The 15082-nt window shown below is 45.5% G+C and overlaps 1 protein-coding gene across 2 annotated transcripts in view; it reads right to left on the minus strand.

The window, feature by feature from the left end:
• Nucleotides 1-14516, minus strand: part of CCBE1 (collagen and calcium binding EGF domains 1) — a 184551-nt gene extending 170035 nt beyond the window's left edge. Inside the window, exons 1-2 of one of the 2 annotated variants that reach the window (XM_034773938.1) lie at nt 14272-14516; nt 11240-11385 (exon numbers count right to left, since the gene is read on the minus strand). In XM_034773938.1, coding sequence (XP_034629829.1) covers nt 11240-11295 — 56 coding nt within the window. In that variant the 5' untranslated portion in view covers nt 11296-11385; nt 14272-14516. Of the gene's footprint in view, nt 1-390; nt 472-623; nt 1908-11239; nt 11386-14271 lie in introns of those variants that run through there. The other variant, XM_034773937.1, reaches the window with a different exon arrangement.
• Nucleotides 14517-15082: the final 566 nt, after the last annotated feature.

Here is a 15082-nt window from a genome sequence, read left to right on the forward strand (position 1 = left end):
CCATACAAGGCACGGTGTCACACACTCAGGAGGTGGCAATCCCACATGCTGGTACCATACACACACACACACAGAAGGAGGCAATCCCGGTAACACACACACACACAGGAGCAGTCCCGGTAACACACACTGACACACACACGGAGGTGGCAGTCCCACGTGCTGGTAATACACACACATGCCGTGCTGGTAACGGCACACAGAGGAGAAGGAGGCAGCAGTCCCGGTAACACACACACACACACACACACACGGAGGCAGCAGTCCCACGTGCTGGTAATACACACGAACACACACAGAAGGGGGAAGTCCCGGTAACACACACACACACACACACAGAGAAGGGGGCAGTCAGGGTAACACACACGCCCGCGGCCCCGGCTCGCTCACCTGAAGCAGGTGGCCAGCTCGCCGCTGGGTTTCAGGCACGGGTACCGGCTGGTGGCGATCTTGTTCTCGGAACAAACCTCCCTGCGGGAGAAGCCGGAGAGAAGAGGCGGCTTTAGCCAGAGCCCGAGGGGGGCCGGGCGGGGGCGCCCCGGACTGGGGCTGCCAGGTGCAGCCCGGGGCTCACGCGGCGCGGGCTGGGAGCCGGCCCCGGCGGGGCGAAGCGGGGGACCCACCTGTCGCGCTCCTCGGGCTCCTCCCGGTAGGTCCAGGTGTGCCCCAGAGCCAGGAGCAGGAACAGGAGCAGGGCAGCCAGGCTCCGGGGCAGCAGCCGACGCCGCCCAGCCCCTCCTGGGCCGCCCTGCAGCACCATCGGGCGGCCTCTGCTTCCGCGGCTCCCTCGGCCTCCTCGGAGAGCAGCGCCGCAGCCCTTGCCTACCCCGCCTGCTGAGGAGGAGAGCGGCCCCCTGCGGCGGCACAGCAGCGGCCAGATGTTAGCGCGGGGGCGGCCTGGAGAGGAGCGGCCGCGGCAGCCAGATGTTCCACAGGGAGCGGGCAGCGGTACCCGGGGGCTGGGAGTCCCAGCCAGAAGCACGGGCAGTGAGGATAGTGGGAGCCAGATGTTGCAGAGGGAGCAGGCAGGGGCAGCTAGGGGACGAGGCAAAGGCTGGCGGTGTCTAGATGTTGCAGAGGCGACAGGCGAAGTAGCTAGGGGAGCTCGGGAACCAGGCAGACGCTGCAGTAGCCAGATGTTACGGAGGGGGCAGGCAGGCGTAGCTAGGGGGGCTCGGGGATGAGGCAGACGCTGGGGTAGCCAGGTGTTGCGGAGGGGGCCGGCAGGGATAACTAGGGGGGCTTGGGGGTGGGGCAGACGCGGGGGTAACCAAATGTTGCGGAGGAGGCAGGCAGGAGTAGCTAGGGGTTTCAGCAGGAGGGGGGACTGGACGCGGGAGAGAAGTTCCCTGGAGCCTGTGTCCCTGTCCGCAGGCTAGTGCGGAGGCAAGCCGCTCTGTAGTTGAGTGGCTGTCGGGGAGGGGGGGGTGTATTTATGGGGGGTCTAGATGGGGGGGAAGAGAGTCAGTTTCCTAGCGTAGGGATCTCCCAGTGCTGCTGGAGACGCCGTTCTTACGCTCCTGTGTTACACGCGGGGAAATCGCCCTTGTCGTTGTCCGTTTTTAATGACTCGCGATCCAGACTTAGCCCTGTTCTCTGTTCTGCCCCGCGATCCTACCGCCGGAGGAAGAGAACGAAACACGTGGGGAAGAGGGGAGGGCGGGGGCGAGAGCGACTTTGATGGAAAAAAAACCGAACGGTCCAAGAAACCGAAAGACTCGGACAGAAAAAGCCAACAATCTAAAGCTGCCCTAGGCGGTAGGAACGATGGGAGGCTGAGTGTCGGCACATGGCTGCCTTCCAGATCCAGCCTTATCTTACATTTCTCTCTCACAAGGACAACATAGCCACAGGATCTCTGCTACAAGCGTTGTTTACCCTTATGCAGAGTTACCCCTTCCACGCCATTCACACAAGGGAGATCAACTGATAAAATAATGCATCAGCTGGGGCCCTCTGCACCATGTCATCCTGTTTTTATAGTTAAAAACCCTTTGGGAGCAAATACCATAGAGGAACAAACCCCCCCAAATGAACCTACCTTTGCAAATTGGGAGGAGAGCTGAGAAACATTAAATGGGCTTTGATAGTAGGGGTCCTGACTACAACAATGAAAAGCTTGTGGGCAAAAGCTAGTGCTTACAGCTACAGTCCTTTCACCTGTAGTGCTGGAAACAATTTACAGAAGTAGCATTAGAACCCCATTTTACAGCTGGAGAAACTGAGGAACAGAGTTTAAAGACCAGATTGTGACCCCTTTACTCCCACCACTAACCCTGCTGACCTCACTACGATGAATAAGGCCATCCTGTGAATAAATTGTCCAATATCACTAAGACAAACTGGAACAACTTAATTTTAGGACCTTTCAGAAGTTTCCCCTGAACTGCCAACCAGACTCTGCTTTGCTATAATAACCTCAGGAGTAAACAGTTTTGTTCTATTATGTACACTAGCAAAACTGCTTTTCTCAATGTGTGCTTTTATGTTTTGGGAGTACTTGATGGTCCCATCTCACAATTATAATAACCTGCTTCTGTATCTCACTAACGCATATATGGTCCTTATTGGGAGTTTTAAGTGTTTCTTCCATTCTAGTTCCTTATGTACAAAATAAGGAGTAGGCAGAGACAGAGCCCAGTCCTACCGCACTGAAGTCAATGAGCATTAGGGGTGTTCCTGGCAGGGGTAAGCCCTAAACTTCTCATTCAGCCTCACTTAAATTCTGAGATAACAGGGAACAAAAGACAGGAACTGGTGCTTGGATCTCAGGGCTTTGTAAGCACCTGTCTCCATATAATGTTCCTTCCCTTCCCCTCCTCAAGGTGGATAGTATCCAATAACAGTTTGAAAGGAAGAGAAGCTTGCACTACTATACCCCATATTCTGTTTACCTGTGGAATAACAAAAGAACTATTTTCTAGTGATGCTAATCCAGCATTTTTCACAAGAAGTAAAATTCTCCCCCTAAATTTTGATTATTTTTTAATTTAAAGAGATGGACTCAAATGGGAGGACTTTGCCACATCCCCTCTAATCATAACACCACACTTCAGATAAGTTCCAAATTTCACACGTTGGGAAAGTCTCGGATTTATTTATTTTTTTCTATAAAGATAGGCTAAGTGGGATGTATAGATTTTTGTAAATCATTACTGTAACTTTTGTAATATGTAGGCACTGTAATTCAGTACCTATGCTACGGTTATTGTTTTATGTTTGTCACCCATTTATGTAAGAATATTTGTAGTATCAACAATATTGTTTATCTTTAGTAAAAACTAGCAACAAAGGCCCCGTTCTGGCAAAGGTTTACACTTGCTTCATTTGACATGTGAGTAGTCCCATTGGCTTTAAGGAAACTTACTTACATATGAAGTTAAGCATGTAAATTACATCTTTGCAAGATCAGGGCCTAAAAAATACAGTATGAGCAAGATTTTAGTTATCACCATGATATATAAAACTAAACAAGTTTAAGTAAGTTTAGATAATATCCAAACACAGGCCTTTTTGTTTTTCCAATTAGTAATTTTATTACCAGCTAACACATAAAAGATGTTGTTTGATCTCTTTGCTTTGTCTCATTTTTAAATGGACATGCAGCCAAGCCCATTAGGAGCACAAGGGTTACATTTTTAAAAGTGTTAAGTGTGCCATTGGTTAAGAAAACACTGAAGTGCTCCGATTGCCCCAGGCAGGAATAATCTAGAGGTTTTTGTTTGTTTTTTTTAATACAATAAATAGGCATAAAGTGCTTTTTGGTGTGAGGGATGCTTGTCCTTGCATCGAGGCAAACTTTGTTTTGTTTCGACTTGCACAACTCAAGTATGTATAAAGTTGATAAAGCTGCGTATGAACTTTTGGAGCAGTCTCAAAAGGAGATGAGGAATTCAGCATAATCGTGGTGCATATTAACAATTTTCTTGATGTTGTTTATGCAGGAATACAAACATTGTTGCCCTATGTGTTTTTACAAATGATAATATCGATTAAATATCATACAAATTCATGTTTTTTCTTGGATTTCGCAAGTAGTTTGAGTATTTCATAAACAAGGTTAATCAACCGCACATTAATAAAGAATCTTTCATATGCCCACATCTGGAGCAGGAGGGCACAACTGTCTAGGACATTGCACCACAGCAGGGTGCAGTGTAATGTGCAAGGACACCATGGCAAGCCCTGACTCATCCGAAATACATCTCTGAAGAGATCATGACGCCTTGAGTTAATATACTATTATGCTAGTGCCTAAAAGCTCCATTGTAAAAGCTCCATTGTGCTGGGTACTGCCCCTAAACATTTGAAATCATAAAGGGTGATTATGATCTATAAAGATGACTTTAAAGTATTCCTTCCTCTGCACAAAAAGGGTGCCTCCTGCCCCCACACATACCTTAGAAATAGCAAAACTTCCAACAAGACTTCTAGCAAGTCTGGTCTTTCTTGGTTTTGCTAGGAGTCTCGCTGGAAGTTTCAGAGATGTGCATTGTGCACTTTCTTAGCCCTTTATTGAGAGAGTGAGTGTGCTGATATTTAACAGAGACATCTTGTCAATCGTCTCCCATGTGTGTGAATTAAAAAGATGTTAAATAAAGAACAAATTTTAAACAGTCTGAATAAAAATCACCACCACTCTCATCTGGGTTTCATTTGCACCATGTATCTTTGCGGTCATACTCCTCTGTACTCCAGTTATCATTAAATCCTTCTAGTGAAATCAGGGCAGAACAGACCTGATGTTTAAACAAACAGGAAAAAGTTTTTTGAAGACATTTCTCAGGTCTTCCTTCTATATCAAAGAATCCATTAAAGGTGCGCAAGCCATTTTTTGCTTTTTGCATATTACTTTTCTTATAAGAAAGGCCTCTAAACTTCATGGTGTTGAACTAACGTAATTTGTTCAGATTTGAACATATGGTTCCAAGGAGTATTCCAAGACCTGAAGTTTATACATCTAAGTTATCCCTCTGTTGGGTAACTTGGGAATTACCATGCTATTTCAGGGCAGGTCTACACTACCCACCTGAATCGGCGGGTAGAAATCGATCTCTCGGGGATCGAATTATCGCGTCTCGTCGGGACGCGACAATCAATCCCCGAATCGACGTTTCTACTCCACCAGCGGAGGTAGGAGTAAGCGCCGTCGATGGGGGAGCCGCGGAGGTCGATTTGCCGCCGTCCTCACAGCGGGGTAAGTCAGCTCCGATACATCGAATTTGAATTTGCGTATCTTAAATCAACCCGCCCCCATAGTGAGGACGTAGCCTTAGACTAATAGCCTAGTACAGCATCCCATCTCTGAAAGTAGCCAGGACCAGATGCTAGAGAAGAAGGTGCAAGAAATCCTTCATCTCTAGTGAATAATTATGCAATAACTAGTCTATGGAGGGGGGGCAAGCAGTTCTTCCTAATCAGTTAGTGGCTGACAGAGAAGGGAATAATAAGCAGAGGACTAGTGGAATGGGGAAGAGAAAGGCAGAGCAAAGAAGACTGGAGAGAAGAACAACTGGCAGAGATGGCGACATGGGATTTAAAAAAAAAGGAGAACGGTTGGGAGGATAAGCAGAAGAGCAGCAAGAGGAAGGATAGAGATGAAAAACAGAAGGGAGGAGTGTGGGGGGAGAGAGAAGCAATGGGGTAAATAGGAGAAAAGAAACTGAGGAACGAAAAGCAAAGGGGTGAGTGAGACTGACATGGGTGGCCACATTCAGCCCTGGTGGAAGCAGATGTGAATTCATTGCATTCAGAGAGGGCAGGAAAAGGAAGTGAGACAGAAGGAAGTGGGGAACAATTGGGAGGGGATGACAGAGCAGAAGTGAGGTGGGGAAAGAAGCTAAAAAGTTGGTGGTGCAAAGAGAATGATATAGGGGGTGGTGGTGAGGGATCAGAGCTACAAAAAGGGAACAGGAAGCAGAGAGGGGAGTACTTCTAGCAGGGAACAGTAGTTACCCTACCCATCTATTTACTTCATCTATCTCATTTCTCACACACCAAGACAGCAAGCTCTTTGGGGAAAGAACTTTTTCTTTTACTTGCCTTGTACAGTGGGATGCAATCCCTGACTAGGGGGCCTCTAGCTGCTATTGTACAAATTGATATTTAATAAAAACAAGTAGGCAGGGAAGCAGAGTGGGGAAGGCACTCTTGTCATTATCATTATTATGGAGTTTAATCCAACTTGGGGACAAGGAACATTAAACTTTTATCAGACATTTTCATTAGAAATCCTTTAATACTGGTTGAAGGTATATTCAATTAGATTTGTGTAGCTTTATCCCATCTGATGGAGAGGTAACTTCGGGAAACGATACTTCAGATACATCTATACAATGGACAACATCATGCTTTGCCTCTAAAGTCCGTCACAGCTACTGAACGGAAATACATAAGACTGCTTTCTCCCTTTCACAAATACTTACAGAGCTCATCTTAGATTACTAACAAAAACAAATGGCGTTTGAAAATGTCCACTAAAACAATAGCACTGCTGACCAAGCAGAAAATAAGTAAACAGTAGCTCTAATCCACCAAAAACATACACAACAACATATATGGCACATGAGAGGACACTAAACAGAGCAGACATTTTCTCTCAGGTTAGTTTTGGGTTTCATTTTGTTATAAGAGATTAGAGCTGAAGAATGTGAAATCTTTCACGGTATACTGGCTATCAGTCACCAATGGCCTCTGAGGTGTGCATGTGCTTCTTGTCAGTCCTGGCCTCTTTGACAAGGCTTTGGTCATCATTCTAAATTTAGAAACAGTAAAACAAAACCGTCCCCTTTGATTTAATCCTTACAATTATTAGAACAAGGTCTCTGTGAGGAGCTGTGAAGTTTTCAAACCATTCCGTCCAGTTGTATCATTGCTAGAGTAACCATCACTTTGGCATGTAGTTTTATATGCAAAAGAAAATGCAACCCTGGAGATTCTTGCTCACATGCATGGGACAGAAATGACTGATACAGTTTTAATCAGGAAGGAGTTTTTTCTGCCACCCATATACTGGCATGGATCTCAGGAGCCTTACTCCGTGTGGTTCCATGAGTAGAGCATAAGGCCTGGAATCTAGAAGAGAGCTTACTGAATAGTCAGCATCAAACCAGGAATTTGGCAGCTTGGTCTTTTCTTGGTTTGCAAATAATTCACAAACCAATTTTGATTTCTGTGCATGAACTCAGTGTTCACAGAGCAATACACCATTAATCAATGTGTTTGAAAACTGCAAGGAAGATGTACTTGTGACTAAGGCTAGGTCTACACTATGGGGGGCGGGGTCGACCTAAGATACGCAACTTCAGCTACGTGAATAGTGTAGCTGAAGTTGCGTATTTTAGGTCAACTTACCAGGCTGTGAGGACAGTGGCGAGTCGACCGCTGCTGCTCTGCCGTCGACTCCGCTTCTGCCTCTTGCCGCGGTGGATTTCCGGAGTCGACGGCAGAGCGATCAGGGATCGATTTTATCACGTCTTCACTAGATGCGATAAATCAATCCCCAATAGATCGATTGCTACCCGCCGATCCGGCGGGTAGTGAAGACGTGCCCAAAGGCATAGGAGGCCTGGATTCAGTTCTCCATTCTGTCAGACTTCCAGTGTGACCTTGGGCAACTCACTTAATCTCTGTAACATCTGTACCTTTGGTCCACCTTGTTTATTTAAACTATGCTTTCCAGGGCCAGCGGTATTTCTATTTGCATCGCATAATAGAGCCCTGTTCTCAGTTGTGGCCTCTAGGTGCTTATGGTAATACTATTAACAGTCCCTTCAATTATTCATTATTTGCAGTGTGTGGTCCTGTGGTGTATTTTCTGCTCCTTGATTGGACGACAACCCTTGTAACAGGAGAGCAACACATCGATTAGGGGGAATGGATACAAATATGTGTTATGTCAGTTGTAAATAAGGCTCATGCATAGTTTATTCTACTGAAGAATTTCTGAGCTAGAAATAGCAATGGCAAGTTAAATGGACTATTGGGAATATGGAAAAATCTTAGAGATAAGTGATATGAGAATTAGGCTCAAATGTTCACTCAATATAAGACAGGCACTTTAACACTGAAGCACACAACATCTGTGTCCACTTTTCAAAACTTTGGCTTGAATGGTTTCATGAGTCACCTATCTTCTGTGCACGCTATATCAGTGTCTGCTATCCCTCAGTATCACTCTACTTTGGAGGTTTCCCTTCAATCGCATTTTAACTTTAAAAACATGCTATCCACTTGTTTTTACATTACACGATGGGAGGCAAATATGTGACCTAATCCAAGTTTTTATTGTGAACACTCTAAAGGAGGGCACACCTCAAGACAGACCCAGGGAGTTAGTTATTCATGACTGCAGTGGTGTCGTTTGGGAGGCTAAATATATTTCCAATATATATTCATATATTCATCCTTAAAGAATGCTTTTGATAAAAACCTGCCAACCCAGACAAAATATTTTACACATATCCATTGATTTTCATTTGTGCATCTCCCGGCACATCACAGTGGTTAGGCTTAAAAAATTTCTAAAGTGACTAATGATTCTGGGCCCCCAATTTGAGACACCTTAAAAGGGCCCGGTTTTCAGAGGGTAGGTCTTCAGAAAATCTGGGCCCCTTGAAGGTGTCAAGTTACCCACCCAGAAATTAGCACCCAGGACCTAAATACTTTTAAAAATCTGTCCCTTAGTTACTTTGGAAAATGTGGGCCTAATAAATGAACAAGACCCTGAAGCTCGGCAGGGGTTGAGGAGCAGCAGCTCACAGGTATTTCAGTGTTCGAATGCAAGATGACAACACGGTCATGTTCAATGTACAAATTTTAATTTCTTACTTGTCCCTGTTTTACCGGGAAAAAGGAGATTAACACACTATTGTGCTGATTTCATGTGTTCTTCCGGAGTTGCATAGTCAAAAACTTGCATCTCTAGGGTTGCCAGGCATCCAGTTTTTGACTGGAACGCCCGGTTGAAAAGGAGCCCTGGTGGCTCCGAGTGGCACTGCTGACCAGGCCATTAAAAGTCCGATCAGCGGCGCAGCAGGGGCCCAGGGCTAAGGCAAGCTCCCTGCCTGCCCTAGCTCTGTGCGGCTCCCAGAAGCAGCCACCAGGTCCCTGCAGCCCCTAGATGCATGGGCAGCCAGGGAGCCTTCGCGCGCTGTCCCCACCCCCAGGGCCAGCTCCGCAGCTCCCATTGGTCGAGAACTGCCACCAATGGGAACTGTGGGGGCTATGCCTACAGGTGCAAGGGCAGCGTGTAGAGCCTCCCTGGCTGCCCATGTGTCTAGAGGCTGCAGGGACCTGGTGGTCGCTTCCTGGGAGCCATAGTAAGCGCCACCGGCCCCTGTACCCCAAACCCCTGCCCCAGCACCCTCCTGCACCCAAACTCCCTCCTGGGGCCCACACCCTCCCCCCTCCTCCCCCAACACCCTGCCCCAGCCCAGTGAAAGTAGGTGAGGGTGGGGGAGAGCGAGCAACAGAGGGAGCGGGGATGGAGCGAGTGGGGGCGGGGCCTCGGGGAAAGGGTGTTCGGTTTTGTGCCATTAGAAAGTTGGTAACCATAATCACTACATAACTCCACTGTGAAAGGCAGCACTAAGCCACACCTATGTAACCAGCAGCAATATTATGGCCAGATTGTCGCTTCGAACCACTCTCTGTTTTGGGTGGGGGCTGCTGAGAAGGGTTGGGAGCCGAAGGAGGAATTCTAGCTGTGCACTGCAGTTTGAGGGGACCACACTCTCCACTGCATGTGAATGGAGAAAGGCCTAGATCCACAGAGGGACTTGCACGTTGCAACACTGAGCATCACAATGCCTAACTTCTAGGCACCTAGAAAAATCACTGGAACAATGGGATCCACAAACCCTGAGTCAGGCACCTAGGCTACCTGTATAATGCATGGGGAGAGACAGATGCCTAACAATGGGGTTGACGCAAGAGCCAGCATGCTAGGCAGGGTTTGGGGTTTAGGATACTAATTCTCTCTGTGGAGCGGGGCCAGAGTCATCCCAATCATCAGGCCTGGCTGCACCTGCCTTCTTTGGCAAGACAAGCGCCATAAGAAGTCTCTACATCTATTGACAGAAAGTTATTTTCCGTCTGCACATAAAAATGGACAAAGATTTAACCCAAATGTAACAAGCCTAACCCTAGAGACTGAAAATAAACACAGGGCATTTAAACTGAAAATTAGATTTGTTCAAAAAGTTCTAAGCATCTAAAAACATGAGGTTATAATAGCAGTCTGACCTAAACCCTAAATATGCAATATATTCACTAGCAAGGGAATAATAATAATGTTTATCCCTCTTCATCTCCAAACAGTTTAATTACTCCAGACTGCATGCTGCCTTTCCAGCTTAATACATAAACTATCCCCACCCCCATTTGTATTCTGAATGAGACAGCTGTTCCTGGAGTTTATCCATTCTAATCTTCAGTGAAACACATGCAACTCGTCAGAGAGATGGGCCAAATTCTCCCCAATGACTCTAATTTAATGGCGTATGGTACCAGGACAACAGCAGGCTATGGCCCTAATTCTACAACATGTGACAGCTCAATTACTCCTTATTTATTTACTCTTCACTCTTTGCAAAAACACCCCCAGCACTCAATCAAATGTCAAAGAAAGGGGTCAGAAGGCAAGTGACTTAAACTACCTCATTTAAACAGTCCCTTCCCATGAAAGCCAGGACATTTTTGTCAAAAGATAAAAGGCTATTTTTCCTGTAAGGAGTGACCACTGCAAATAAAAATCAGTTACAAATCATCTGAAAATTAGTTACTATCAAGTTATGATCATGGTCATTCTGGAAAGCTGAATCTTCTCTGTCACACTGTAGATTCAGTAGCAAAAGTAGTTTGTGTACTTAAACTTTTAAAAGCACAAGTTATTTACTGTAGCCAATGATCTCTACTTTAGGAGGAACATTGTTTTCTTTCTAGCCAGAATTCCCTGAAATGCACAATTGAGGTTCAGAAAACTTAAAACAGTGGTTTGGGGGATTTGAAGAAATGGAAAACTAATGACAGGTTTAAAAAAAAGGGGGGGGATTAACCTGGAAAATGTTGATCTGAAACAATCAATGGTGCATAAAACAACTTCAAAGTTTGAGATTAGGCAGGAAGCAAACTGTGCACGTTGGGAAAAGATTTTTCTCATATCAATATGTGAAGAAAAAAAAACATTAGACAATTTATCAAAGTACAAGTTAAGATAAATAGAAAAAATAAATCTTACCTTTGAGAAGGACCTTTCCCCTCATAGATGTCAATTTCCATCTGCCCTGAGTTCATGCTAAAGTGCCATAATCTCCAGTTTGTGATATCCCCATCTGTCGCTGTGGCCTCACAATCAGCCAGTCTTACAGTAAGAGATTATTGGTGCTGTGTGTGAATAAAATAAAGATTGGGGGGGGATTAGATTTACTTGTTTGCATGAACACTAGTCATAACTATGCATATTGACGCTGGGCTTGATCCCCATCACCTCCAACCCTTCCTAAAATAGTCACCATTGAATGTATGGTCTTTGTATGTACTAGTCTGATGTTACCTTTTAGCAGCTGCCCCACAGGTGCCGTATACGTCCTATCATTAATATCAGCTAAAGGATTTCTCCTTGAGTTCAAGTGGTTGAGGGCTGTGGATCTGAAACTGAAGGACTGTGTTTCTGTTCCCCATTCCCACTATGTGTGCAATTCGTATTATAATTGTTTCTTTTGCCAGCTGAAGTGATTTGTTAAAGACTGGCACCTGAGCTCCCATGACTTTCATAGGTTTGGGACAAACTTTTGTAGGTCAGAAGGGACCATTAGATTATCTAGTCTGACCTCCTGTTTGTCCATTGTGGGTAATGTAACATACTGCCTTGATGGTAGGAGTCTGGGATGTTACCCTCTAGCATCAAGCTCACAAAGAGGATAATAAAGGGACCAATTACTATCATCCCTTAGAGTGTTGGCTCTGTGATAGAATTTATATGCATACTTGGGTTTTACAAGGTTTCGTTACATCCAGGACAGATTTGTTGCAAAGTTTACACGGTATTATGCCAGGCTAAGCCTAGGTGCCTATCTGCCAAGGAATGAGGCTATCGCAGTAGCTAGCGTCCCCACCGCCCCTTTGCTGGGCAGGGGGAGCAAAAAAGGGGCATCAGTGAACTGGTATTGTCAGGGTGGCCAGGGCAGACGGAGCAGCTGCTGATTGAACACATTCTCTCAGTGGCTCCTGCCAATGAACGAGTCTGTGGAGATCCAATGGGAATTAAAGCCCTGCCATGCTCAGAAATTCAAACAGTCTCACCAGCCGGCCTCACTTGGGCCATTTCACACACAGCCCATCCACTGCAGAGATGTGATTTTAAGCTCCTTGTAGCCTATGTCAGCTTTACTGATTCTGGCCTACCAAGCACACCAGACAATGGGCAACACTGAGATCCCATCCAAGGCTGAATACCAGTTACAGACCCCGTGACTCTTCCCTGCCTGCCCACGTTTCCTCAGGCATTTCAGATGGAGCTAGTTGCAGGGAGAGAGAGAAAACAGGGTTTGTGTGGGGTCGGGGGAGGGGGATTCATTGCTGATTGGAATTGGACTGTAGCACCTGGCTGTGTATTAAGGCTGTAGCCATTGTTATTTTAATTGGTATGAATTTGAAGTTATTGTGATAGAGCTCCGAGGTCTGGTTAGAGCTTATTGATTTATCAAAGCTAGCCAACTCTACAAATAACGATCTGTTTGTGGACAACACAGTAGCAGAAATAAAGCAATCCTCTCACTTCGTGAATTGGGTCCAATTCTCTACTACCCCTTACCTCTAACCCTCACTTACCTCACAGCAGGCAAGCACGAGGCCATGTGTACACTAACACGCTCTCAGTGGTGGCACCGTTGTACTGATGCAGCTGCGCCGCTATAAGATTGCTCGTGTAGCCGCTCTCTGCAGATGGGAGAGAGCTTCCCGTCAACGTAATAAAACCACCTCAACGAGCGGCAATAGCTGTCAGTGGGAGAAGCTCTCCTGCCGACGTAGCACTGTGCACAATACTACTTATGCTGGCAAAATTTACGTCACTCAGGGATGTGTTTTTTTCCACACCCCTGAGTGACATAAGTTTTGCCGACAGAAGTGGTACTGTAGACATGGTACTACTCCTGTGATTTAGTAGCATTTTACAGCTACTTTGCACTACTCTAAATGCCAGCATGAGATGCAGGGCAATGGAGACTCAAGCCCAATGTTGCAGCAAGGAGGGTCTAGAACAGTGGTTCCCAAACTTTAACAACCTGTGAACCACTTTCACTAAAATGTCAAGTCTCGCGAACTCCTTCCTAAAAATGAATAGTTCTAGGGATTTTCTCCTTTACCTGAGTATAAATTATGCGAGCAGTGATCTTGGAAATATAAAATTTGTTTTAATGACATGCTTATTACACACTATTCTTAATTATTATTTATCATTACAGTATTTTTATTACAGTATGAAAATGGCAAAACTCTTCCAAGATCTCACTTTCGTAGCTTGTATCACTTTGAATAAGCCTGTTATAAGACAAGGCTCCTATGTTTCATCAAGGAGTATCAGATGTGAAACTGCATGAAGGTATTTAAGAAGCCAACTTAAAGAGTTCCTCCTACACAAGCATTCAGGTCTTGAGCAGTCCAGGCAAACAACGCACGTTACAACAAACCTTAAACTTGTTCTTCATAATAATTTTAAAAACAATACTAGCTGCCTATTTAATTTTAAAAACAGCAAAAAATATCCACCTCCCTTTCCATTTCTTACAAGGAGTCTTGAAGTTTAAATCTCCTCAGTGTGATAGATATGCTTGCTTTGATCTGCTTAGCTCTTGGAAGTTCAGGGGCTCCAGGCTGCTGGCCTCGTGCTTACCAGAGTCCCTAGGGACAGCTCTGTCCATCATTAGGGATTTCCCTTACCCCCCACAAGAACCCCTGTAACATTTCACAAACCTCCCAAACCCATTTGGGAACCACTGGCTAGGGCACTAGCCTGGGATTTGAGAAATCTAGATTCAGTGTCCCGCTCCTTCACAAACTGTGGGTCACTGGCAAGTCACTTCATCTCTGTGCCGCAACTCCCCAATTATAAAGTGGGAATAATAGCACTTCCCTACATACATAGATACATTAAAAACTTTAAGGTGGTCAGGTACTATGGTAACGGGGACTATAGCAGCAACACTTTACCCACTCTGGCTTCAGCCTAGCCACAGTCTCATTTTCCCCTTCAATCCCAGGGCCAATCACCTGCTCACATTTTCCTCTTCTTCCCAGGAAGGACTCACTGCCACCTTCTGAGTCTTTCAGGCCCTTGTTCCACGGCACCGTTTTAATAACTGAAACAAACATAACATTTACAATCAGTACAGGCTGCTAGAGACCTTTCACTCTTTCCTCCTCTGCTAGGCTAGTCACAGAGAAACCAACCTCTCTACCACAACCCCTTTCAACTAGGGCTTTTCAGCCATTGATAGAGAACACTGCCCCCGTGCCCCCTCCCCGCCTTCTCAGATGGGTCTGATAAATTGAAAAGGGCAGGTTGGCCTGAGGCTCCCTAGTCCTTAAAGGGGCAGGCCCCAGCCTGCTACAGGGGCCATAAGTATCTTAGATAGATAGCAATGAACATTTCAACCTGCTATTTAAAGGTCTTTTATTCATTACCTCTGTTAGAGTCCTAAAAGAACCACCAAAATGGAGGCACAGAACTTAAACTAAATGGCCTTGCACATGCTACCTGTCCCTGGCAGCCAGCAAACACTACATGTCTGATCTTTCACCTTTTCCAAGGCTGCGATTTAAGAAAGAAAGGTGAAAAATACAGACAAAAACCAGAAAACCAAATCTCCTCTTTCCTCCCAAACGGGTGGGAATGATTTAAATGCCGAGAAGAAAGATTTTTTTCCCCAGGAACCGCTGTATAAACAAACCCCACAAAAGTTCAGTCAGCATTTCCCTTTGTAAAACTACCTACATATAATGAAGGAGTGAGCACTGGAACAATCATGATTGCAACTCATTTTACTGAGCAACGGAAGAAACTCGAATAAAGCTAGAAATG

Source organism: Trachemys scripta, chromosome 6 (genome assembly GCF_013100865.1).
Source record: "Trachemys scripta elegans isolate TJP31775 chromosome 6, CAS_Tse_1.0, whole genome shotgun sequence".
NCBI lineage: Eukaryota > Metazoa > Chordata > Testudines > Emydidae > Trachemys > Trachemys scripta.